Genomic DNA, 26,994 nt, shown 5'->3' with positions numbered 1-26,994 from the left:
ATCTCAAAGTAAGGACCATGTTCTCAGCAGAATATCAGTTATCCTAATAGTCAATAATAAAAATACACATCCAAAACCAAAAGAGGTCCCTCTCAACTATCTAAACTAATGAAAGAACACGGGTAACAATTTTTAAAAATCTGAATTTTACCTTTGGAACATGTTTGTATTTACATTTGAAGTTGAGTATGTCTGTACTGGTAACTTTTTGTGAAAATTAGTCACCGCGTTAATTCTGGAACATCATACATATCTTTGAGTAGAATGCTGATGGCAGATCCCTGTCAGCCTCACATTTAGTGTGCAGATAAAGACTGGGCTGGGAAACCCAAACACTGCTTCATTATCATTTCTTTCTGAAGCCAAGAATGCTCAATTCATTTTAAAATAAAAGTAGACAGCAATGAAAATAATAACACTCTCAGGAAAATCTGGCAGCTTACCTTTGTTCTCACAAAGAAGGACTTGTCCTCCGTCTCAACGAGGTAGAACAGGAAGGGGCTTTTGCAAGCGTCTTTCAAGACACTTTTCAGTTTGATGTGCAGGCTGGCACACAAGTCCGTGATCATGTCTTCGTAGGAGGCTGACCTTCTTGGGGAAGATGAGTACAACTCTTGAGATGCAGCTTCTCGAGAAGCAACATTTGATTCTTTATCTTGGAAGACGATCGGGCTGCGATTCATCATCACCTTGTTGAATTCTGCATACTCGCTGAGGATGAGTGCGATGTCGCTCCGGGACTCTTTCAAAGTGCTGTTGTACTTCAGTTTGTTGAGGTGGCATGAAACGGCCTGACTTCTTTCAGAATCTGTCAGATGATTTCTACCGTGGCCACCTCTCTCCTTCCAAAAGGAAGATGTGTCCGAGCTGCTGGGCATGTGGCCTCTCAAGTGCTCACTCTGCTGTCTGGCATCCGAGTGCACGACTGTTATCACAAGGGGACTTCTGCTCCGGGATGCAGGATACAGAACTGGGGCCTCAGGTACACGTGTCAAAGGGAATGCTCCAGCAGCAATGTGCAGAGGTGAACCCTTCAGAAAGCCGCTGCTGGAAGAGGCAGAACGCTGAGAATCCCCATTCTTCACAATCTGTTTTAGTTTATGTTCAAAACGCAGATATTCCAGATCTAAAGTGTTCTGGGTAAGGTCATCTGCCATCCGCCAAGGATCTGTCCAAGAGCTGAGCAAGCCGCCGTGTGCAGTGAAGCTGGGGTGCCACTTTGGGTCGTGCAGCGTCCTCCTGGTCTCTCTGAGCTCCTTACTTACTTTGAAGTTAGCGTAAGTCCTGGGGATGCCGTGGCAATCCCTGATTTGGACGTAACGCGGCACACACTTACCTTCTTTCTTCAATCCGATGGGCCAGTTTCTGGGAAGTATGCTGTTCTCCAGCCCTGGGCCTCGGTTAGAGTAGCCCCAGCTTTCATTATCACTGTCATTTAGGCTCAGGAAAGAGTCATAACCATCTTTTGAAGCCGCTTTCTTCTTGGTGTGAGTACATCGCGAAGTGCAGGAACCCTCCATATCTAACTGGAGACTTCCGCACTCACCAGGAATGTCTTGATCGGAGCCTCCGGAAAGGGGTTCATAAGGGATATGAGGATTCGCAATGATACCCACGTCCCCACCTGGCGCTGCAGGGTCCTCGGCCCTGAGCCCCTCACCAACGGTCTTGTCTTCCACCTGCTCTTCAGAGACTCCACAAACAAGAGGGGTACAAGATCTGGCACCAAAAGTAGCAGGAGGCTCTTTCTTGGCATTTTCACTGTTGATGGCTGTATTTTGGTAAGGACCAGCATGGAAACACACAGGGAAAAGCCCGCCATTCACCACATCTTCTGTTCCACATGTCAACACATCCTGCGGCACGTGCATGGTCTCCTGCTTGCCTTCTGGAGGGGTGTTGGACTGAGAGCCGACACCTCCTACATCCATGGCTTTTTCATGTAGCTCAGCTTCAGGCTCACTATTAAGCAAACTGGCCATCCTGACTGACAGTTCCTGTGTCTGAAACCCCGTCCCTGTGTTACTGGGTCTCGTACAATGGGTTACAGCAGCGCCCCCTGAGGAAGAAGCCAGTGTGGGGGTCTCTGAGTGCACGTATGCCTGCGTAACACCTCCCATGACCACAGCACAGCTCAGGGGCTGAGCCTGCAGGCCACTGCCTTCATCTGCTGTCACAGCACTGCTAAAGGGACTTTTCTTAATGCTTTTAGGGCTTGTCTGCTGTTTTAATGGCACATGCACTATACCACTGGGAGCGGCTGTAGAAACAAACGTGTCAGCCAAAGACTTATTTTCCACAATCTTTCTAGAACTAAATGGAGGCTCACTGGTGTCCCAGGCAAGACGCTTTAAGTCTGAATGTCTGTTCTCTATACTAATTGGCTGCAATGGATTTCCCGATGTTACCAGTTTTTCTAGCGAAGTCTTTAAGTCAGTTCCAAAACTAGCCACTGAGGCAGGCTGGGTTAACTCTGTGCCACAGCGCGGCACCTGTTCTGAGAAAGAGAAAGCCTCGTCATGCTCACTGGGGACAATTTCTTCAGTTACTCTACCCAGGAGAGTCAAAGGTCTCTCTCTTCTTCCTGGGTGATCACTGAACACGAGAGGCATTTTGGCAGAAAGCTGCACTTGTTGAACCCAAGCTAAGTTATCTTGTCCCATGGGGTGGGCGGGACCAACAAAAGAATGTTCCTTGTCGGTGACGGCCAAATCCACTGACTCGACCTGGGAGAACGTGTCACTTTTCTCACATTGTGAGTCAGGGCGCTTTAAACTGCGTGGGGACACAACCTGAGACGGCAGTGCTGCTTCTACTGGCACCTGGGGATCAGGACTAGACGCTGGTGACACTTCTTCAATTAAAGACCCAAAGGGAAAGTCCGAGGTGACGTTAACCTCCTCTGCAACCTCAAGGGCACAAGCCCCTTTAGGGAGCACTAAAGTCAGCGCCCGGAAGCGGTCACCTTCTCTGTCCTCACTCTCTGACCCTGTGGGAAGCACTGGTGCATAGTCAGCAGAATTCACTTCTCCGTTTTCTGTGAAAGCCACCCTTTCTGACTCGATTATGTCTTCATCCACATCCTGGAGCTGTAACTTTGATAAGAGGGCCTCCTGGTGTTGCTCTATTTCACCAGCTGGCATTTCTCCTCTGGGACTTGTAGGTGGTGACATTGTGAGAGTTAGGTCGATGTCAGAATCGTCCTCTAACTCTAGGCTGACTTCCTCTCCACTTATGGATAGGTTGGTTGGTTTGGTAAACACTGAATTACAAGATTCAAAATTCCCATTTTCACTGTTTAGACCACTCTCGTCACTCTTTACTTCTAAAGAGCCATCTGATGTATTACTTCTTGATGGAATGCAGTTAAAGGAGTAATTTTTTTCTAAGGCGGCAGAGGCTGCTGATGAGGCTTCTTCAACCTGTGATGGCTCAGGCTGCGGGAAAAATTCCTGAGAGAGTTTTACTTCTTCTCTGGGCAATGAATGATGAGAACTCTTAACTAGTGGCAAGGCCTCCTCCACCACCAAATCTTCAGACGACGGTGGTGAGCCCAGAACAGGGATCTCTCTGCGTAATGAGCACGTTTCCTTAGCAAGCGTCTCTCCACTCCCTGCAGAGGCATGGTGGCACTGAGCATCATTCTGCCCTGAGGCTGCTAGAGAAGAAATGTCCGTAAGACTGTGTGTCTGTGCCCTTTCAAATGTGGGTCCCGGATGTTTAAGACTTGTAGCAGGTGACACTTGTTTCACTGACTCCACGTTAAAGGATGTAGGTTTACCAGTTCTATTCACGACTTCTGTCTGTACTGGTGAACAGGCATTCTTTTCAAAGGTGACAGTAACTGGTTCCAGATTAAGCATTACATAACCCCCCATATCGTCCTTCCTTTCCAGTGAAGGCTGACATTCTTTGTTTATGGGGCTGCCATGCTGGGTAAGTCCCTGTAAATCACTTGTTTTTGCTTGTACTGTTGCATGAAAAATGTCAGCTTTGCTTTCAAGGGTGCTATACACAGACTTCTGACAAATCATTGACTGACTGCTGATCCCATCACAAGTCTTGGTGAATGTGGTTTGCGTGACAGTATCATTATAAGAAGTCACTCCTGTGCTATCTAGTGGCTCAAAGGTTTTACCTTCACCGGGAATAGAAGGTCCATTCGTTTGGATACTTCTAGTAGCAGAAAGCACAAGTTTATCTGATGATTCTTGTTCGGCTTTTCCCTCAATTATCTGAAGTGACAAAAGTAAAATAAATAAATTTTAAAAAAAATCAAAAGTCAAACATTTTTTTAAACATTTACATAAACGAAGAACAGAATAGACGAGGATTCATTTTAGTCTGTTCTTCTGAATCTTCTATCTTTTTAAACAGGCTTAAAATAATCCCCAAATAGGTATTTGTTTTCTTTAAATGTACAACACACAGACGAGAGCTCTAAAACTTTCTAACTGCACAGCCTATGTTTCTTAATGGACTTTTGGGAAGCAAAGTGGCTAGACCACTGACAATTTAAAGACTTGAAAATGCAGCCTGTTTACTAAGTACCATCACTTAATTCAGAAATGCAGCTCTAGAGAAAAAGTACTCAATTAATTTTGTTTTTAGTAAAAGACAATTTTTAAAGCCAAGAACAACATTTTAAATACCAGCTTTCAATTAGACGAAATATAATACACTGTCATCTGGAATTTTCCCGTAACAAAACAGATTAATCACTATCTCCTGTATTCAGAAGACAATGATTAGCAGTTTTCCCATGGTATCAATCTCCATTTTAGTAAATAAAACTCCCTTATCCCTTAGACATATTATTTGCTTATAACTGGAGATCATTTCTCCCACTGTAATGCCTCCTACTCAACAGAGCACACGAAAAGGAAGTATAGTTTGCATGAATAAACTAAACCAAACAGGCTGGTGGGGAATGTGGAATTAGGTTAAAAACTAGCAGAAATATCTCTGGGTAATTTTGATAACCTCATAAACAGGTTTTTGTTTTGTTTTTAAAAAAAATCTGAAGCATGGTCTTGTCCAGAATGTGGTAAAATGGGTTGTTCATACAACTGGCTACACATCTTTAATTTTTGGAACATCACGGTCACAGATTTCCTTCCATGTCTTGAGACAATCATGTTGGAAGTCAGGACCTATGTTTCAAATCTCATTAAAAACCCTTTTGTCTTAACCAAAGACACGAAGCTGAGTAACAGAGTGGAGCTGAGACTCAGTGTTTTAAGAGGACATGACTGGCCAGGCACAAAGCACAGAAACGTCTTGATGCTAAGTCTTTCTGAGCTCTTTCGTGTGACCACCCGCCGCCATCACTCCATGGCTGTTAATGTTTGACCACAGTCCTGAATCTCACCACACCCATGGGCTTAACGAAATGCAAATCATGATAATGTTCTTATATTTAGACTGATACATATTTTTTTTACTACAGGTGAAGTGTGATGTTTCTAAAATAATGCTAAATTCAAAACTTAAAAGGTCATTTAAAAGAATGCTGAATTAAACACATGACTAACGCAACATGCTATTGGTTTCTAACGCCCACTGTGTTGGAATTCTCTTCACACCCGGTTTGCCCGCCTGTGGAACAAGGGCGTGGCACAGCACGTGTGCGCGCCTTTGAAGTATAGGCACAGCAGCCAAGAAGGTGGGAAAAAATTTTAAGTATATGCTATAGAAATTTTTAGGAATCATTTATTACTCTACCTTCCTACTTGATACTCTATTTTCACATGATTCTTGAACAAGATCACTCCTAAAATACTGATGATGGTTAATTATATATTACCACAACCAAAGATACTTTGTAAGAAACCAGTATATATGTAATAATCAAAATCGGCCTGACGAAACTATATTTTCTTATTCTAAAGTAGTAATTCTTAACTGGATTTTATGTATGTCAAGAATCAGATGAAATTTATGAACCTCATCAGGAGAAAAACCACATATATTCATGCATACGATATATGTATACACACATAAACACACATATGTATATATATACATACATGCACATGCACACAGAACCTGACACTGGGAAACATCTACATTTGAATCCTGGCTCGACAATTACTAACTACATGACTTCAGGCAATTTCTGTACTTCTCCATGCCTCAGTTTCCCTGTGAGAGGGGGAGGGATGGCCTCGCTGCCCTGGGCCGTGGGAGGATGGGCTGGGGTAAGCGAGCGGAGGGCTCAGGCCTCTCCCTGGCTGCGGTGCCCCAACCGTCTTCATTATGATGAGACAGACACAGAGCCTGTGAGGATCACCCCTGAACAGGCGAATCCCCAAGTGACCCAGGCACGGCATGTCTACCCAATGTGAAGACAGGCACTATAGGCACCCAAACCCATGCAAAATTATTCTGGGATAAATCTGAGCCAAAAGCTTAAAAAGGCAGCTATTTTGTTGATCCATTTACTTAAAATCTTGATACAACTTTTTTATTTGCTTCAGTTAAAATCTGATTATCTGGCCTGGCTAAACATCGTCTGAAAACAACAGAATGAAACAAAATGTATTTTCTATATTTATAAATAGTTATCTATAGACCTGTGAGAGGTCCGCCATTTCATTTACTGTTCTAGTATTTGTTTTAAAAAGAATCTTAATATATTCTAGTTTAAGGTTTATCAAAGATTTCTAATATTTATTACCACATCTGATCCTTAAACACTATTCTAGGTAAGACATAAGGGGTATTAATCGCCTCTTTTATAGGAAAAATAAGCTCAGTGAGAACAGGTAATTTGCCTCATATTATACAACAAATAAGTGACACCATCATGGTTGGCCCCCAGATCATCTGACCGCCATGATTTTTTCCTGCTTCTGTTTCTTCAGTCAGGACAGTAGATAAGCTCCACCTGCAGACAACTGGGAGGGATACTTATGAAAACTGTTTGGCATTACAGATATTTAGAAAGCTACAGAATCCACTTTCCTAGAAGAAATTAATGCCTTGTTTTGAATGTGATTTTACATACAAAGAAAAAAAATTCTTCAAAAATAATGTCACGATTTACAATATTCAGCTTTACTTACCTCGTTATTATAAGAACAGACGAAATTCTGGCTTTCTGGTGTACCTGGATGACCCTCTCTTGCAAAAATTTCTTTCTGTTCATTCTGTACCCAGAGTTCCAAGCCTTCTGCAGGATGCGGTTTAATGAAAGGAAGCAAGGAGTCGGTGTCAGGGAAGGACGCTTCGGCACTATGACCTCTAGGGGCTCCCTTCGTCTCCAGCAGAGGGTCTACAGAACACCTGTCTACACTGGGGGAATCTTCAATTTCACTGAATTCAAAAGAGTCTATTGTGCTATTTATAGACACAAATTTGGCAGGGTTACTGTGTTCTACCACTTTTCGGGATGATCGTATGACTTTGTTTTGATTGCTGTAAAACAGAGCCACCCACATATGAAGTAAAAGCTTCACTTCTTCCACATTATCAGGTATATCCGTGTTCCAGGGCCTGAGATTTGGAAGGAAGAACACACGAAAATCACTGAAAATGGTTATTTCGGTTGATTCTCTTATCATAAGCAAGTGTCTTCAATATTAACCTTAGTTTTTGTGTTCATTTTTATTTGAAAAATTACACCAACATGATACAATGAATAAGATGAAGTTGATTTAACAAATAATCACAATGAATCCAACCCACTAATTTTACCAACCTACTTACGAGACAGAAACTGAAAAGCAAAGCTTTATGTGACTATCAAATCACAAAACCCGGTAAGTGACAGAACAATGAATGGAACATAGCTCCCCCAAGTCCCAGTCTGGGACTGTTCTATAACGAGCAAACTCTCCTGGACACAATGCAAGTATTACGTAGATAATGGTTTCAGCAACTGCCCAAACCCTCATCTCCTTGCTTCGGCGAAGACTGGCTCATTTCTACTCTCGTATCTCTCTTCTAGCAGTTGGGAAAGTCTGAAGATTAAACATCTCTATAGGCAATTCAGCAGAACTCTGTTCCTTTCAGATTACAGTTCCTGAAAATTTCCTGAAGCCAAAAGGGGACAGAGAAAACACACCTGGCCACCTTCAGAGAGCTGGAGCGGGATGTGTCACAGGTGACGGAGCTGGGCGGCAGTTAAACAGGGTTATGGCTCAGGGAATGACTCTCAGAGTAGATAGGGACCTAAGTATGTGCTCTTATGAGTGTGAGCTCGTAACTGGAGCAAAGAAAGAAGTCTGACACAATTTAGTCACTCACAAATGAAATATTCTAGCAATAGGTAGCTCAGTGGCATTTCACACAGCTAATGCTTCCTGCTGATAATAATGGTTACCATTTATTAGTGTGTGTCAGTCATTGTGCAAAACCCTTATGTACGGAACCACCTCACACTGTAGCTACTACTAAACTCGCACTTTAGTGTTTAATGCTCCACTGGCATCACTTGGAAATCGGTTAGCAATGTAGACTCTCAGGCCCCATCCCGAATAGACTGCGTCAGAATCTGTAGTTCAGTGAGATCCTCAGCTGAGCTGGACACACAGTCAAGACTGAGCAGCACTGTCCTATAGCACGGGAACTGCTGGGTCGCAGATGCTCGTAGTGGGAAAACCCAGATCAAAATCTGGGTTCACCCACACTTCAGAGCCTGCGCTTTCTGTTGCTCTGCTGTTGCTGCCTTGACCCCTTATTAAGGAAGATTTACAGAACTGCCTCATGTAAAACCGCCCACTCATAGCTATCTGATCAACTTCATAAGCCAGAAGTAACTCTTTAGATGTTTCTTCTGGAATTCAGTCCATAATGCATTCTTTCTATCATTATTTTACATTAAGATATCATTTAAAGATTATAATTCAAAGACTGCAAAAGCTTATGAAGGAGCACATCAAAATGGAAAGCTGTTCATGAGGCTAAAGTTATCTGGCCAAGTTCTGCACATGATCAGCAGTGGAAAAACCAGCCCCATATTCTCAACTGTCAGTAAACACGGCAGCTTATGTTAACATCGAGTCACTGGGTTCACACACTACACTTTCTCCTTCCCCAAGTCTCACACAAGTCTCCCTGCTCACAATGTGTACCTCGGCAGGAAATTCACCTCCATTTTCATCAAGTGTCACTCCTACTTACCCATGTAATGCTCTTAGCACAGTTTTCTCCAGTGGGTTGTTGGTATATTTGCTGTCTAAGCTGAATACATAGTTTGCTTCGCATTTGAAAGTGACCTTAAAGGAGCCGTCGCAGCTGGACACGGTGTGAGAGCAGGAAAAGTCTCTCAGGCTGGAGGGCAGCAGTCTGCCCTTGTGCTTGAGCAGCAGGTCCGCAGGAGGCTTCTGCAGAGGGGAAGTGTTCTGCTGGTGCCTAAATGGCATGACTTTCCCCACTGGGGTTCCGGCCTCAGAGCCCTTTGTGCCATTCTTGGCAAAGGTGGGGCCTGGGACCCCTCTCTGCTGCAGCAGCTTCTTTGAATGTTCTGCAAGGAGCAGGGCGTAGGAATGTTCCACGGCAACAAAAGAGCTCCGGCTTGCATCAGAAGCTTCTGGTGTTTCTTCAGGAAGTGCTGCCTGGGCGTCGACAGGGCTCTGCCTGCCAGGGTCCGCACATGCTCCCTCTTGGCCGATGGTAGAGCCTGACGGTGGGTCGCTCTTCTCAGACGAGGGTTCAGGCAACAGTCCACCCTTCTGACTTTTAACTCCTCTGTGATATTCATGGTCAGACGCACTGCTCAGACAATGTTCTTTAGGAAGCACATCGTTCTGTGGCAATTCAGAGGAAGGAGGAAGGCTGCTGGGCTCAGATGCTGGTGTGGCAGAGGTGGCAGCGCTCAGTGCTAGGTCCGCCAGCAGGTTTAGGGCCTGGGAATCACAGTTGACCATGGAGTCCTCAGCTGGACCTTTCTGAGCCACTGTGATACTATCTCGTTGAGCTATATTTATGCTCTTAGCATCTTCTTGCCCATCTGATGACATTTCTGATTGAAGCTGTGAAGCAGTTTCTCCTTGAACTTCAGCATAAAAGAAAAAAAGACATAGCACTGGATTTCTATGTAATTAATTCTCTGCCATATTACTGTGACTTAGTGAAAATCAATGGTTAATATATTTAAGAAAAACCTCTTGCTATGTTGCACAGACTGTCTATTGAAACTCTACTGTCAGATTGAGGTCTCTTCCGACTCTCAGAGCTACGGCACGGTATTTACCAGAACAACCAGTCCTAAGTGGTACCCATGTTAATTTAATAGGAACTCAACCTTCAAAAGTGCATGTGCTGAATGACACACAAGGCATCCTGCTCAGCTAAAGGAAGACACAGAAGACACAAAGAGCAGAAAACAAAAACAGAAACTAAAACAAGAACAAGAACCTTGCCCTCAGAGAGCTTACAGTCTAGTGTGGATATAAAAATTCCAGTTTGAACTATATATTATAGAAAGTTAACATAGTTTCCTAGAAATCATTTCCTTTAATAAGTGCTTTATTAGAGAAATCATCTAAGTTCAAAAGAGATGATTTAAACCATATTGATGTTTAATTATAATGTAATCAATAAAAAATTAGAAAAGTCATACAAGTATTCAGAATTGCTGATTTCATCACCTTTTAATCTATAATTTCTGCACTGAAAACATTTCCTCTCTACTTTTCCTGCAAAATAGGAAATCTCCTTGTCTACTGCTAATTCTCCTCTCTGCAGATAATCAAGTCTACTCATTTGCCTTGCATCCACAATATGGGGCAACACTCCGTGGAGCAAGTGGGCAGATGGACAGAATAGTCAACTGTGCTCCCTTTTTAATTAACAGCAGTGGGTCTGAAGGAACTATTAACCTGTCTGGCAAAGGCCAGTGACTGATATACTTAAAGAGAAGAAAACATCAAACAGAACGAGAAAGGTGTGTGTATTCGGCGGAGAGGGTAAAATTAATCACTGTCCAGTTTTTATCTAAAATAGCAAAATGCAAAGGGCTAGGTGGAAGAAAGTGACCTAACGCAGAGGATCGTCTCGTTAGCGCCATGCCTGTGTTGGAAACGTGAAATTCATTTTATGATCTGATGTATTTACTGACACTACTTGCATTCTATCTTTGTTAATATTATGGCTCTCACACAGATCACCTAAGAATAAAGTTAATACAAAGAAGACTGTACTGAAGTTAAGAAAAAAGGTTCGGTGTAATAAATATGTGTAGTCTCAGGCAAATCATTTAACTACCACCTTGTTAGAGGTTCTCGAACAATAAAAATACAATACTGCTAACCTATGTCTTTTAGGAAATACAGGTAAGATAATACCAAATGAATTATACAAAAAAATATAGAGTTCTGTAAATAAAAACTATACTAAAAACTTTAGAAAGAACAGAAAATCATTAGTTTCAATAGCAAAATGATTGAGCCTTCTTAAAATCTGATATTTCAAGTATAAGAAACAAAACAGATTAGTACAGATGATTAAAAAATAAAAGAAAAATTGAGAGATTGTTTAAATGGTAGTAGTCTAAAATTTTAACCTGGAATGTGGCTGCACTATATAGACAGATATTTGTAATACAAATCAGCCTATTTCTGAATATGCACTATGAATAAACTCATTTTCTGGGCTCACTTTTCTGCCAATACGCAACTGAAAACCTCCTTCCCATTAATCAATTAGTCTGCAACTATCTAAGAGTCAACTCAGTACAAAGAATTCAAATGACATGGCTAAGAATACACGCATCATAAATGCATCCGTGCTCATGTTTATAAACTAACTGGAAAGACAGGACCAAGATACATCAAATGGCTGGAAAAAAGTATGAATTTAATTCTAAGATGTTCTCAAAAAACCCAAAAAGAAATGAGAGGAGGGAGATCAGTGACAATCAGAACAGGAGGAATCACCTCACTGTGGCGGTGACCTGGCTGAGCAGGAAGGGGACTGGCGGAGGCAAGCTCACGAGTGCAGAGAGGCCTCAGGGGACACGCGGGGAGGCACCAGGCCGGCGGGGAGGGGACACACTAGGAAAGAGCAGGAGAGAACCTGGGCCGGGGGGTAAGCCCACACCATCAGCTGTCTCGAGAGACAAGCAGGAGAGCTTCCACTGGGCATGGAGGCCAGAACTGAAACGCTTGGGTTTTAGACTGTGATGCGCTTTTACAAGATTTTCCGTCATAAAACAGGATGAAAGACACCTAGGAAAAAAAAGGAGCTCACCCGTAATACCGTCGCCCCCTCCACCCAAAAACTGTAATTTCTCTGAATTCCCAGTAAATATAAGATTTTTTTTTTTAATCTAAAAACTGATGAGGGAGAAAGGCAATCGGAGATTAGACAGAAACTGATAGAAATATAAAGGTATGAGGAAATGAAGTCTCTGTTAAAACGAAATTTAAAAAACATACATACAACACATTAGGACTCAATATCAAAGGCTGAGTAAAATGTGGAATTTTTCAGCCTGGAAGAAGTGCACTAAGCTCACAGGAAGAGGAAGGTTAAGCCTGGACACGGGCCTAGGGGAGACGCTGGGATGTGCTCCGCTTCAGAGGTCAAGTCTGCAGAGACAACGGAACTGTCACTGTAGAGTAGAGAGGACCTCTCTAGCAGCTGGAGATTCAGAACTAAAGTAAGTCAGGTGTCGTTCATATAACTAGACGTCATTATCCACTTAAGCAAAATTAGGAAAGAAAAACTTTTTTTAAATTAATGCCTTTTAAAACCAAATGTAAGATTCTGGATTACTATTGTGAACAATCTCTTTACAATTCCCTCTGGATAAATAAATGAATAGTTCATTTTTTGTAACGGATTATGTTCCAGAAGAATCCTACCAGGTACTACTTGGTTGTGCATTCAGTCATAAAAAAGGCCATTCATAACTTTTGTACATGGTTCATGTGCAGGCTTTAAACAAACTAAAAAGTAGGTCTATTTTGTGATATTTGAATCTGTCTTTTTCTTATTTATAATAGGAAACCAAGTTACTTAGTCCTGTTAGTGTCTGAACTACAGAATATAGCAAGAATTGCTGACTGATTTTAACTGTCCTTGCATTATTTCAATACACTATCTTGCAGTCTTGAGTATTCTGTACTGTGGTGTTTAAATTTACAGGAAGAGTATTTCTTACCAGGTTGTGGCTGCTTTCTGATTCTGGGATTCTGATTGCCTTTCACTACATTTACCCTCTGTTTTTGTGGAGATTTCTTCACGGGTGGCTTAGCCCTTGGAACAGTTTTGACTGGAGATTTCTCTTGTTTCCTTGCTCTTTTAGTATTCGTTGCAACTGGAACATCTTTAGAAACAGGAGCTTCTTGGTTTTTCCTATCCAATTTAGTTGTCTGTACAAACTGTGCAGTCAGCACTTCAGCACCTTATGTAGAAAAGACATCGTTTTTTAAGGGGCAGGGGGCTCAGATATTTATCACTATAGTTCTTCCTTTTTTCTTTTTTAGGGGCTAACTTTAGTAATGAGGAATAAAATATAAAATTTTGGGTATTTCATTAAAAGATTTTTTTTAACAAAGAGCTGAAGTTCCCATATAAATATAAAAATATAAACTAGCTAAGTGTTGGTCTATATCTCTACCAGGTAAAGAAAAAAACTTTATAAAAACAAGGCAGGACTTAATTTTTTAAAAACACTCCATAATTTTTCCTGACAAGGTGGGTAAGGCTGAATATGCTGCTTCACAGCACTAGACACAATGCACACAGAAACAGCACAGCCCCATCAGTCAGTGTGGTTAAACTGATCCACCCCAGAGAAGAGACTAATATTCATAAAGTGCTATCTTATACATCTCACTTCACCACCCCCAAAGTCATCTTTTATGATAAGACTGAAAAAGGTTCACCGGACAAAGTCTCACCTGATTTAATTTCCTACCAATCTATTAGAATTGCTTGTCTCTTACAAATGCTCAGCTTTGCTTCTCACACGGAAGGAAATAGCTAAATGGAGGTAAGTGACGAAAACAAAACTACTGACCACCTGCTTATGGAACACAACAAAAGTGTTTCACTTTTAAGAGTTAAAAATATTAATAAGTGCTCCTTTTGAAAACTTTGACTTTATATAATTTCAGCTATTCCCACCCAAAAATTTAGCCCCAAAGATGATCTATAAAATAATCACCCATATGAATGCTGGCAAATATTTTTAAATTACATTAAAAAGAAAACTCTTTCCAAATGAGAACAGAAACACAATACTGAACAGTCTAAGAAACTGTCATGTGAAATGCAGAAACAAGACCAATTACATTTCATTCTTTTGGGAGTCAGAGGAAGGAGTGGTTTTAGAAAAGTTTTAAGGCTCTCAATGTTGTACATTTCCCCGGCACTAGCTGTTGTCCTTCCTACTGAGCTATCACAGGTGATAAAGCAGCATATTGGTTTAAGAAATAAGACTTCTCATTCCAGTCCAGTTACATTTGCTAAAATTTTTAGCATAAAGAAAGGAATATAAACAAACTAAGAAAATAAATCAAGCAGGACTCCAGTTAAAACTAACTTAAGGAGAAAGACAATAAGGTGACACAGCCGAGACCCAGGGAGTGTTTAACGTCTGTAGAGGCAGGAAGGGGTGCTCTCTCACACCCAGTCCTGGGAGAGCAGACGTGAACATGACACGTGCCTGCAGACACTCTTCTGCCTATCTCTACCACTCAGTGCCATGTTTCCAAAACTGCATGCAATAATACACTGGTGGACTGTAACATCAACTGAAAGGCTCCAACCAGAAGTCTTTCTTAAATGAAACAGAATAGAGAATATCAGATTGTATTACACACAGGGTAAATGTTTTTTGAAATTTTTGTTTCAGTCATGTATGAATTTGTGTGTACTGGACTACAACATAAAACATTTCTGATAGCGGATGAAATGTGAAACATTTGAGAAACAGTGACAACATGTATGTTGGACTGCATATAATTTATTCAGTAGCATAAAGTAAACTGGTTCATAGAGAGCAGAAACTCAGTATGGCTGGCCTGCAATTTATCTGTAGGGAGCAGTATAGTCTGACTGCCATACTTTCCACCATGTTCCTAAACACACACACACTCACACACCCATTGGAAACTGTTGAACCACAGTGTAAGACCTTAATTATCTAGAATCCTGAAGCTCTGCATATCCCTGATGTGTCTTCTTTAGGCACTAAAGTTTCTATAGTGAAATGTAAAAAAGAGACCAATTTCAAGGGTTGGCAAACCATTTTTGTGAAAGGCCAGGCAGTACATATACTCAGCTCCAAAGGCCATGCATTCCCAGTCACAACCATTCACCTCCGCCCACGGAGTGTGAAGTGGCCAGAGACAGAGCTTCAGAGACCTTTCAGGGGCCACGGCTTGCTGACTCCGTCTCTAAGGAGTCATACAAGCATATAATTCCCTACTTTCACCAAAATACACTACTCATAAACTGAGGCGACTCTAAGGCAAAATCATGTTGTTTGTTGTGCTGTTTGCTAAATGCATCTGACTACATGCTAAGTGTTTCTGGACTGATTCTCACTCAATTTTCAGGAGGCAACAAGACCACTTGTAGAAGTGTTTCATTACATATATCCCTAGGCCACTGGACATTGTTTCAATAGGTCTACGGCAGGATCCAGGTGACCATCTGTAACTCTGACACACATGAAGGACTAGAAATTCTGTCTCAGACCGTTTTGGTGTTGGGGGCTGCAGCCATCTGCCCGCCCTTTACGCATGTCCTGGCTATCGGTTTTCGCTTTTCGCTGCTACTCGTACGCCTGTTTTGGAAGATGCTCTTCCTACACTCTTATCTGTCTGAGGATAGCTCAGACACTGGATAAACTCTCTTTCTACAATGGTACATAAATAACTGAAAGTTTGAGCAGTTTTAAAGTGAAATATAAGCTTCTGGTGAGTGGGCTTTTAAGACAGCTTCCAGTTTTCTGTTTCTTGATTTTAATCTGGTATTAACATCAGTACTTCTCAAACTCAAGCACGCAGACTAATCACCTGGAGAGAAGTGCTGGCGTTTCTAACACATCTTACTGATACTGCCAAGCTGCCGTCCACGGGGACCGGACAGGAACAGTGTTAGAATACAACGGTCCTGACACCTCATTTTAACGGTTCACATAAATTGGCCTTACCTCTTTTTCTTTTCTGAGGAAACTGTCCTTTGACTAATTTGAGAGTGGCAGGAGAGGTGGCGCCCTTGTGTGTTCCAGCGGGAGTTCTCTTGGGGAAGGGACGGCACAAGTTCACCCTTTTACTCTGCACCACAGGCGGCATGCTTGCCTTTCTCTTCGGCTGGACTCTCAGATTTGATGCTGGATTTAACGGAGCCACAGTTCTCTTCCTTGCTTTAAACATTTTGTCAGAATTTTTTTCGATTTCAGTTTCTTTTCTTACTTCTGCTTCTGAGTCAAGAAATTCAGGATCTGGAGTCATAACTAAAGAAAATCCAGCATCACAAATTCCATCTAAAATACTAGGAGACTGTGGACGCTCTGCCAGTAAATCTAACGCAGTAGATACTTCCAAAATGTACCCACTAGGGTCTGAAAAATAAGACTTCAACTGAGTTAAAGACTGTAAAGGGCACTTTTCAGCTGGAGGAACCAAGTCGAAACCATTGGACAGCTTGCCAAATAACGCAGTCTCTTTCACTTCATCCTGAGAAACAGTCAATGAAAGACTTCTGTCCACCTTGTACAATTCTTGGAAGTTATGCTTTACTAATGTGTTTGGACACAGCCCTTCTTCAGTGAATGACTTCTTTGCTTCTAGCAGGGCACAATTAAGGGCAGGTAAAATAGGTATCACCTTCAATGAAATGTCATCTTCAACTTTCAAGTCTTTCAGCCCTAAAATACATATAGATATGTTAAAAACATGAATTTGTTTGGTCTTGTTTAATTTTATAAAAATACACAGAAAAAAATACTTTAGATTATAAAATCATAGGATGGTTAAATATGATACAATGTTCTCAATGAGAAATTAATAAAAGACTATCGGTACACTTAATGACTATTTGTATCTGTATATATGCAATCACACACACCTGCAAAAGAATCATTCAAATGTAATCACTAGGCAGAACGAAAAGGGCAGCCCTGCCTCCAGCTCTATCTCATGTGATCAGGAGCCCGGCGAAAGCTTGATGTGCCAGCAGAGCAACACACTGGCTTTCAGAGGTGGCAGATTTGCTTTCCTACTCTTTAATTATCATTTTCTGCTTTTAAAATATGTCTTATTTTATCTCTACCTTATATAACTTCAAATTTTTTTAAGAGGTTAGAATGCAAACCAACTGAACTAAAAAAAAGTAAAACCCTTCAGTAAGCCCCAAATCTCAGGGTAACTATTGGTGTTAATGTCATTACCTCTATCAAATAAAATTTTTTAAAAAATTGTTTTAAGTGACTAGTCTGTTTCATTTCCTCTCTCTAGCTCATTCTTTGACTGAAAAGCTAATTTTTCTGTAAGTCAGTAACCTAAAGGAAAACAGAAAGAGGGGAATAAATAAAAAAGGTCATATCACTAAGAAGTGGGCAATAAAATTCTAGAAAATTTAAATTATCAGTAATAAAAACCCAAAGATAACAAAGACCTCTGGTGCCTACGAAGCTGAAGTACAAATCACACCATTCTTTTTAAAGAAAAAGGAACTGCAAAATTAAAAGTCAGTCCTAGCTAAATACGTTTGCACTTGAGCAGGTATTAGGAAAAGGAACAGAACAACAAATATGAATAAAGAGGAAAATGTGGCTACACCTTAAAAATTCCTTTGCAGTTTATCACTTAAAAAGCAATACATGAAGGAAAATAAAATACAAAAACGTTCACACTAGAGTAATATTTGTCCACACGACTTCATCATTTCAAGAATTTGGAAAGGAAGAACCCAGAACCCAGAACAATTTGCAACAGACTATTATAAGATCTATGAAGAACTTTTTAAGTCTGCTAAGCAAAGTATCATTCAATTTAAAACAAATAACCATAGCTCTGAACTTATGAACGACCATAAACAGAAAATGTCTTGCTGAGCCAGAGGAGGATGTGAACACGGCAATGAGACTCCAGTGCTTACTCAACGAGAAATTCTGTGCTGTTCAACACCAAATGGTATAAACGTTTCTTATTCGAGTGGTAGTTTGCATCTGAAAATAAAAATGACATCAAAGCTCTCACCGAAGATGGAGGCAGTAGGGGACAGCCGTGGGAAGCCAGTGTGAGAGTCAGCTGTCTGACCTTGGGCAAGTTTAAGTCTTAATTTTCTCATCTTTGAAACTGTCATAAGAATATCCATTTTAAGGGCTGCTATATACTTAGCACAACACCTGACATAGTAAATGGATGAAAAATGCCAGTAGCTATTGCCATTATGTTGTTTTAATTAGTAATGTTTTGCTTAATCCAAAGAAGTAATGCCAAAGAAAGTGCAGTTCTCAACTTTGAGTAACTAAATACAATTTTAAGAAATCAACTTTAAAAACATTTTTGTATTGGTTGTAGCTTTATAAACACTATGTATGTTAAACATATAGAGCATGATTATAAAACAAGAAAAATTTCATCAAATGACAAAAAGAAATGATTTGTTTAGCAAGTGTTTATTATTTTTTATGTACCTGGCATTGCTAGGTAGTAGGGATACAGTAGAATACAAGAAAGGCAGGCATTAAACAGCATACAAATAAATGTTTAAATTCTATTGATGATAAGCCTAGAGATCCTCACTGAAGTCAGAGTGGTGATGAGAAGAGAATCAATAAAGTGAAATTTAAACCGACACCGGACAGATATAAATAACAGACTAGACTAGGTCGGTGCTGCTCCTCTGATATTATTCCTTAATCCCTCCACCCCAAGAGCTTTTTCAGACTTTGCTTCCTCACTGCTCCCTCAAATTTTAATACCACAAATATACTGTAGATCTATTTATCTACCGTGTAAGATTTTTTTTGCCCCCAAGAGCCAATTCTTGGTCTGAAGGAGGCAAACACCACCTGATAAAGGAGAATGAGACAAGGCGCCCAGACAAAGGACTGCCTCCTCGAAGGCCTTGAATCCTAGTTACCTGGCAAATTGATAAAAGTTATCTCTAGCTATGCGTGGGGGTTTGAGGTAAACTTTTAAATTTATTTTTAATTTTAGTTGAGGTACAAGCTATTATATTAGTTTCAAGTGTACAAAATGATTCAACACTGATATATTTTACAATGTGATCACCATATTAAGTCCAGTCACCATCTATTACCGTACGTAGTCATTACAGTATTATTCTCCTAGCTATTGTTGTTCAGTAACAACAACAAAAGAATCAGTTTTGGACATGCTGAATTTGAGGAACACCTGAAACATCTTAAATAAAGTCCACAGACAGGAGGATATCTGAGTGTGAAGCTCAGAGGAAAGGACAAGCCCGCAAAGGGACTGAGGAGAATCAACTAGGGAGGTTAAAGGAAGAGTTATTTAAAAGAAAATAATTAGCAGGGTTGAGAGGTTAAGTAAGATGAGGATGAAAAAACGTAACAGTGAACCAGAAGCCACTGTGCTCTTACCTGCTGCCCGGGACGAATGGAATACATGTAACCCATGCAGTCCTATCTGCTCGTCGCCAAAACCTACACAGAACGAGAACCAGAGAAAAGTTAGGGTGTTCATCTTACAAAAGTAAACGCACTAAAAAAGTTTTTTTTAAAAAAAAAGTTGTCCTTACTTGTTTCTGATAAGGCTGATGATGGAAGCAAAATAAAAACGCCCCGATCTTCTAAGCATTTGATGAGTGCCTTAAACATAACAGAAAGAAGATTCAATTCTCCTCTTCCTCTCCCATACCACTATACTACCATTCAGTGAATTCTAAGCTAATAAAAAGCAAAATAAATTTTAAAAAATCTTGAAATGTTAGTGTTTATGGGAATCAGGAGAATTTTGCCCCCAGCAGCAGAAATTGCAAGTTCCTTAGCGCTCAAGTAACCTTGGCCCTGATAGGGCCACATATAATAACTAGAACACTAAGGGTTAGTATTAGGACAGTGTTCAACATAACAAATCCATCAGAAAAGGCTTATTTCATTTTTCACTGAGATGCCTGACATTTCATACCGCTGCCTCAGTAGCTAATCTGGTACCCTTTAGCCACTATGGATTCAAGATGATTAGACTTATGATTGGCATCTTAAGCTCATGTTTACAACATGTCACAGAATCTTGGAACCAGAACGACTGGAAGATTGTATCCAATAAAAGAATCCTTTCTCTACCATCTAAGAGATAGAAAATAATAGAAAATAACATAATTAGGTCCTGTGGCAATAAGAAATGCTGATGAAAATAAATTCTTCCTTTCTATTTTCCCCTCCACCAGTCCGAGTGGAATCTTGAGCTCAAGAAGAAAATCTTGAAATTTTAACATTTACAGTAAATTGGGGAATTTTGTCCCCAGGTCAGGGGAAGTTATTTAAAAGCTATCATTCTAAATCATAAACATAACAGTTCTTCCCATTATTCACCATTTCTAAAGCCTATATACAAACAGGATAAAACCCAACGTTCATATAGTAATTTTTCACTTAAAAAAAGTAAACAAATATATCATTTTATAATGTGATAAAACATTCTATTTCAAAAATTGATAGGTCGTAAGCTTAAAAATATGGTAAATTAATAAATTCAAGTATGAAAGAGACTTCTTTCCTAAGTATTATATTAGAACTCAATTATGAGACTAACGTGTCGGTACAAGAACAATCACTACTGTGAGTCGCCATAAGCCTCTGCCGAAGCCCCTATGCATTTATGTCTTTGTCTCACCACGATCTTATAAGTCCCTTAATGGCTGGGATTATTTTCTACTTTTGCTTCTGGGACACAGTAAGCACTCAAGAAAGAATTACTGAATAAACAAAATAATAGTTATATACACCCACAGCTTTGGTATCTATTAAATTGCAAAGAGAGATAATTCTTGTTTCATTTTCTATTGATGTAAAATGCAAAAGTGACAATAATTAGCTTCTACATTGTTCTGCAATTTAGTTTTGTAAAACAGATGAAAAGTAATATCCCTTTATCTACATAAAATCATATATTTCTGCCTACCAAAAGATGTGCAAATAAAACAAGTATATAGTATAAAGTATCAGTCTCTCAAATGATGTACTGAAAAGGGCTGCATAAAGTTCCCCTTTTAACCTTTGTGGGGAGAAATCACAGACTCTTTTAAATATCTACTTCTCTCTATTTATACACAGAAAATATCTAGCCATACATGTCCTTAGCATCCTTTTTTTTTAACGCCTACAGCACCTGGTCTTCCTAGGTGGTCTCCCATCCAAGTACTAACCAGGCCCGACCCTGCTTAGCTTCCGAGATCAGACAAGATCAAGCGTGTTCAGGGTGGCGTGGCCGTAGACCTTAGCACCCTTTTAAAAAGAGAACTTGCTCTGTAGTGTTCTTGCAGTTCAGTGTTCTAGGTACAAGCCCATATACATTGTACTCTAGGGACATTTATTGCTCATCCACTATACACCAGGCACTAAGGTGTTGAATGCTTAAGACAGGATACCTTCCCTCCAGGAACTCAGCATCACCAACTGAGGAGACTGACAGGTAAAAATTGTTCATAATATAATGAAGCCAGAAAAGCATGGTGCACTGAGGAGAAAGGACCTTACGTGACATGTAATTCCTATAAGTAATTATTATGAATGAACAGGTTTCAAAGCCAAGTTCTGCACCAAGTCTCTACTATTTTTAATACTTTAAAGCACTCACAAAGTAGTCCCTTCACTAATGCATTTTCTGAGAACATCTTTGGACTTTCTTCCTTATAACTTCCAAATGTAAAATAGACTATGCTACTCCAAAAAAAGACCAGCCTACAATCCTACAGTAGATATCCAATAGTTATCCACTAAGTGTCCAATGTGGCCCATTCCGCTCCTTCCCGTGGAGTGCTCCCAGCTGCGGACCGGGCTCTCACGCCAGGTTCTAGAAGGTGGGCACCGAAAGGCCTGAGCTAATTGGTGTAGTTCACTCCCTCTGCAGTTCCTGGCTGAGGGATGTGCAGACGAAATGAAGCGGAAGAGATGGTTTGGAGGAGGGGTTCTCACTCTCTGGATGCAGACAAGAAGCACGTAGCCCTGACTAGCAGTCTCAGGAAGAAGCTATCACACAGAGGAGGGTGAAGCTAAAAGAGAGAAAGACCCCTGAGGAAATAGTACTTGAACCCGCCTCATCACCTATAATGAAAAGTAAGCCTGTTAAAGCCCTTTACTATTTAAGCTAGTTTGTGCTTCTGTGACATGCGACTTAAAGTATGTTAACTGACACTATCTCTGACACAGCTTATCCACAGCTTATATAAATTTTCTATTTAATCTATTGATTTCTCGCTATCTACCAGGGGGACAGTCCATCATGTCACTAAAAGGCTCACACTTGTTTGGTCACTGTCCCATACTCACACATCTCCTCTGGGATGTCTCGGAAGCATTCACTGTAGAGCCGGCATCTACTTCTACCCTTACACTGAGGAACCCAGTGAACAGAACAAAGAGGAGTCTGTGGATCGTTATCTACTTCTCAGTGGAGTCTTACTTTCTACACTATAGAAACAGGAGAAGCAGCAACTCTGTTTTCCTTATAAACCTATGGATACCAGTCACTTTAAAAGAACTATCTCACAAGTGCAAAAGACTAGGAATCTACTCAATTCTGTCAGAAAACAAAATTAAAAAAACTGAGAAAACTGTCCTCTTATTCCTAAAATCGGGAATATAAACTGATTAGTGAAACACAAAAGTAAACTAAGATACAAAGGGGATGAAATGTTAGTCAATAACTGTTATATCAATAATATGTCAATAGATATTAAATGATGAAAATCTTTTCAGCAAACTAAAATAATTCAATTTAGAAACAGCCATAATTAGCAAATTTTCAATTTAAGGAAAAAACTATTACATTTTAAATTGATGATTCTTACCAACTGCTTATTTTTAATGACTTCTGTTAGTTTATCTATTTTTTCCCTTTGTTTGTTTGACAGTTCCACCTCATACATATTGAAGCACATATCTTGGTAAGAGACTGTGGAGAAAATCAGAAAAGCAGAACATTTTTTAATTAAAATGCTATTACTTTTTTCCCTAAAAACCAATTCATTTTATATGTTAAAAAAAGGTGAAAAACTAGGAATACTATTCAAAAAATTATTTGTTTTTGGTTATAAAACACATTAATAAAAAGTTACTGTGTAAAGTATTTAAAAACAATGCTTTCATTTATAGTGACACTACTACAGGATTAACAAGACAAGTGAATACTACATAAATAATATAAATATCAATGTTCCATGAATTAAATAACCAAGGAATTTCCTTCTCATGTTTTCTTCTTTTTTTCTTCATTTATAAGTACATAACTAAACTTTGGGTGATGAGCACACAATGCAATCAATATACAAGTGATATATTACAGTACTGCACACCTGAAACTTATAAAATCTCATTAACCAATGTCACCACATGAAATTTAATAATAAGTAGTAGCAGTACAATATATAAATAAGTGAAAACAATCATAAAAACTCCATTCTCCTCGAAAAGGAGTTGGTTATAAGCCTTCAACTACCTGTAATCATGTCCATTTGCTTAAATCCTTTAGTATTCAATATCAATACTAGTCTTTGCCATCTTAGATGAAACTATCTTTCACAGTTTCTAGTTAACCTCCAAGGAAATGAAACACAGCAACTCTACGATTATCACAAAAGACCCTTTTAAGAATCACTTAAGGCAAAACCTAAGTAAAAATGTGAATGTGAATGAGTGTGTGTGTGTGTGTGTGTGTGTGTGTGTGTGAGTGAGAGAGAGAGAGAGAGAGGAAAAATAATTGGAACAAAGCCCAGGATATACAGTTTTTATTATTACATGCGAACAGACCTTTTTGTTCCAAGTAATTCTGTTTTCTAAAGGCAACTTCTGGTAGTCTTTTTTTCAAAGACGACACTTTCATTACATACTTGAAATCTAGTTCATGTGGTCTAAAAAAGAAAACAATATCATGAGATAATAAACACTGAAACTACCTACAGCTTCATAATATCTAGTTTTCTAATATAAATGCAAACAAAAATATTGTAACCACAAAAAGTCCTTAAATTGATAAGCAACAGAATGTATTTTTAAAAATATTACAGATTTTCAAATGACCTATAAACCATGGTCTCAAATATGTTCACATTTTCTGAATGTATATATTTTTGGTATAACCAAAATGCCCAGATGTGTGGAAGAATTATTCATACTGTAATGACAATTTTCTAAAAATTATGCTATATAAGAGTTGATCACTCATTGCACTGACTACCATGCATGTCACAGAATGAACCACATCCAGCCTTGCATCATTTCACATGAGTAACTTTTCCTTCTTTAAAACTCATTCTGAAATACTTGTAGACTTGTAGACAGATACCCTCTTCTCCCCTAAATACTTCTGTGTGTCCTTATACAACCACAAAACAATTAGCAAAATCAAGAAATTAACAGTGGTACGGTACAATTATTTAACCTTCGGACCTTATTCAAATTTTGCCAACTGTCTCACTAAGGACCTTTATAACAAAAGAACATTTTTTGTAGTCCAGGATTCTATCATAGACATATCACTTAGTTATGTCTGTTGAGTCTCCTTCAATCTGGAATAGTCTCTTAGTCTTTTTAATGACCTCGGTATTTTTGAATAATATAGACCATTTACTTTGCAGAACGTCCCTCAATCTGCGTATGTCTGTTTCCTCCTGATTAGAGTGGCAAGATTACATACCACAGACGTGATGTGTTACTCACGTGCTTGCTGATATGATATACAAAGATGTTTACTCCATTCCTTATGACGTTAACCACTTAGCAGTATTTTTCCTTTGTAAAGCCTGTATTTTCTCCTTTGTGATTAATACATAAGTTGTGGGGAAATACTGTGAGATATATAAGTACCATCAACTACTTTAAGTATCCACTGATTACCATGGTGTTGCCAATGGTACTCTTTGAATCCCATTATTCTGTCTATAGTGAGGAAGCATTTTCCATTCTCATTTATTTATTCACAGAATTCTTACTTTATTCTGTGGGCTATCTCTCTCCTTTTTCTTAAAAAGAAAAAGAAAAAAAAAGGCGAACAGAAAGAAAATGAATTCTGACAGCGCACCAGTTTTCACCTTCTATTTCTATTAAACTCTATCTTCCAATGGTTTGGGATACAAACTAAGAACACTTAAAAAAAAAAAGATTAAAAAAAAAAAAAGATTTCATAAGATGCCCTTCACTATTCTCCAGAAGAAAATACTGTAATTCATTATAATGTAAATATGTGTAGCAACTACTCTATTTAATACTAGTCTAGGAAAATCATGTGAAAATCAGAAAATTAAATACTGCAAATCTTAATAAAGATTCAATAATATAATTAAGTGGCTATAATCTACATTATCTGCTATCTAGGCAAATCCAATTTGCTTCTTAGGGCAAGTCAAACTTCTAGTATCAAATCAATTTAATTTAGCCTGAGAGGTCATTTTCTCATGAATAGATTAAGATACTAAAATTCAAAACATGAGTTGTCAAAGATTATAAAACTAACTTATTCTAAGGTCAAGGTCAGAACTGAGATGTGACTTTAGATCTCCTGTGTCATGGTCCTATGCTCTATACATCTGCCCAAAAGTACTCTAATCTAAAACTAAGTACAATGGCTATATTTCACGCCAGGGCCAACAAGCAAGAACTCAAAATAATAATTTAAAAAATCACACAAGCATAGTAAAGTACACACATTCAATACTTACAGTTGTGCTGAAACCAGTGTGCCGTAAGAAGACCAAAGAGTTATATCACACAGCAGACAGCCTTGAATAGTTAATTTCCCTTTCCACGGGGAGATGAGAACTTTAAGAAATGAGGGTAAGAAACTAGTTGATTTATGAACAAAACATTTACTTAAAAAAAAAAAAAAACTTAAAGGAACCAATTAAATAACTTCTTACCATTTTCACTGAGTTCAAGTCTAGGGGAGGGAAAAAAAACAAAGCAGCATTTTTATAAGAGCAAAGGAAACAAATTCAGGAAAACAAAGTACGTGCGTAATTACTCACATGCTTTTATGGGCTGGCGCTGCCATCTTTTTAGGCTCCCTGTACTGAAATGCTACGATCACATACGGGTGGATCTGTCTGGGTCGCTCAACAGCAGTGCTGCCTGAAAGCTCATAGAGGTAATACTGAAAGAAGAGAAGGAAGTATCATCAGGACAGGACTACCGAATTCCACACGCGCCAAGCTGATCTCAACCAACCCGGTCCTGAAAAGTTAAACATGGGACACTGACATGTATCTTGGAAATCATTTACTCCCAGGTGACTATACCTGACTCAGTTCAAAGGCTCGAAAATGACTCGTCCTGTGAGAAACCTTATTAGTATTTGCAGCCACGTGGCAATCATAGCCAGATGATGGGCTAGTATAGTTAGTTGTATAATTCTCAGGCACAAACTTGACTCTTCCCTAGAATGAAAATATTAAGACTAATCAGATGTCTATTTGAAGAATAGCAATAATTTTACTCTAGGACTCATTTACAAGTAACCTAATGAGGAAGTGGATGTGTTTCAACTAACAGTTAACTGTATTAAGAATTAAAACTATGGTTCTTAGAAAATTATCTTTAAGGCCAATAGTAGTTTCTATTATCCACAAATCCCTTAAAATTGTATTTAAAAATCTGGTATGTTTCAGCATCTTTCTGAGGCAAATGTCTTTTCTTTTATCACAGTATCAATGGAGTACATGAAATCACCCCAAATTTAGGAGAACCACTTCTTTAAAATAAAAATTGTACAGCTTACCAAACAGATTGGATGTTCAATGATTATAACATGAAAGATGATTAATGAAATCTAAACTTTCAAAAGATGAGTTTCCAGAGTGAACCTTTAGGTTAGCAACGGTAAA

The 26,994-nt window shown here is 39.3% G+C and overlaps 1 protein-coding gene and 1 non-coding gene across 14 annotated transcripts in view; both read right to left on the bottom strand.

Moving 5' to 3' along the window:
* TASOR2 (transcription activation suppressor family member 2) overlaps positions 1-26,994 on the bottom strand; it is a 66,329-nt gene that overhangs the window by 9,071 nt on the left and 30,264 nt on the right. For 6 of the 13 annotated variants that reach the window (XR_005654592.1, XR_005654589.1, XR_005654594.1 and 3 more), the window contains 13 exons: positions 26,410-26,547; positions 26,140-26,264; positions 26,032-26,051; positions 25,834-25,933; positions 23,927-24,027; positions 22,969-23,072; positions 19,696-19,765; positions 19,538-19,600; positions 16,115-16,831; positions 13,112-13,354; positions 9,127-10,000; positions 7,068-7,497; positions 444-4,235 (listed from right to left, as the gene is read on the bottom strand). Coding sequence is in view for 4 of the 13 variants with exons in the window: in XM_039870998.1 (XP_039726932.1) it covers positions 444-4,235; positions 7,068-7,497; positions 9,127-10,000; positions 13,112-13,354; positions 16,115-16,831; positions 19,538-19,600; positions 19,696-19,765; positions 22,969-23,072; positions 23,927-24,027; positions 25,834-25,933; positions 26,032-26,051; positions 26,140-26,264; positions 26,410-26,547 (6,777 nt within the window). In the remaining 9 variants the exon portion in view is untranslated. The remainder of the gene's footprint in view (positions 1-443; positions 4,236-7,067; positions 7,498-9,126; positions 10,001-13,111; positions 13,355-16,114; positions 16,832-19,537; positions 19,601-19,695; positions 19,766-22,968; positions 23,073-23,926; positions 24,028-25,833; positions 25,934-26,031; positions 26,052-26,139; positions 26,265-26,409; positions 26,548-26,994) is intronic. The other 7 variants (XR_005654593.1, XR_005654596.1, XR_005654590.1 and 4 more) reach the window with 2 other exon arrangements.
* Positions 21,276-21,394, bottom strand: LOC120610109 (5S ribosomal RNA). Its single transcript, XR_005654873.1, has one exon. It is a non-coding gene; the product is annotated as a 5S ribosomal RNA (ribosomal RNA).

Source organism: Pteropus medius, unplaced genomic scaffold (genome assembly GCF_902729225.1).
Source record: "Pteropus medius unplaced genomic scaffold, Ma_sr-lr_union100, whole genome shotgun sequence".
NCBI lineage: Eukaryota > Metazoa > Chordata > Mammalia > Chiroptera > Pteropodidae > Pteropus > Pteropus medius.
The sequence above is the reverse complement of the archived record's forward strand: the minus strand, read 5'-3'. Positions and strand labels throughout refer to the sequence as shown.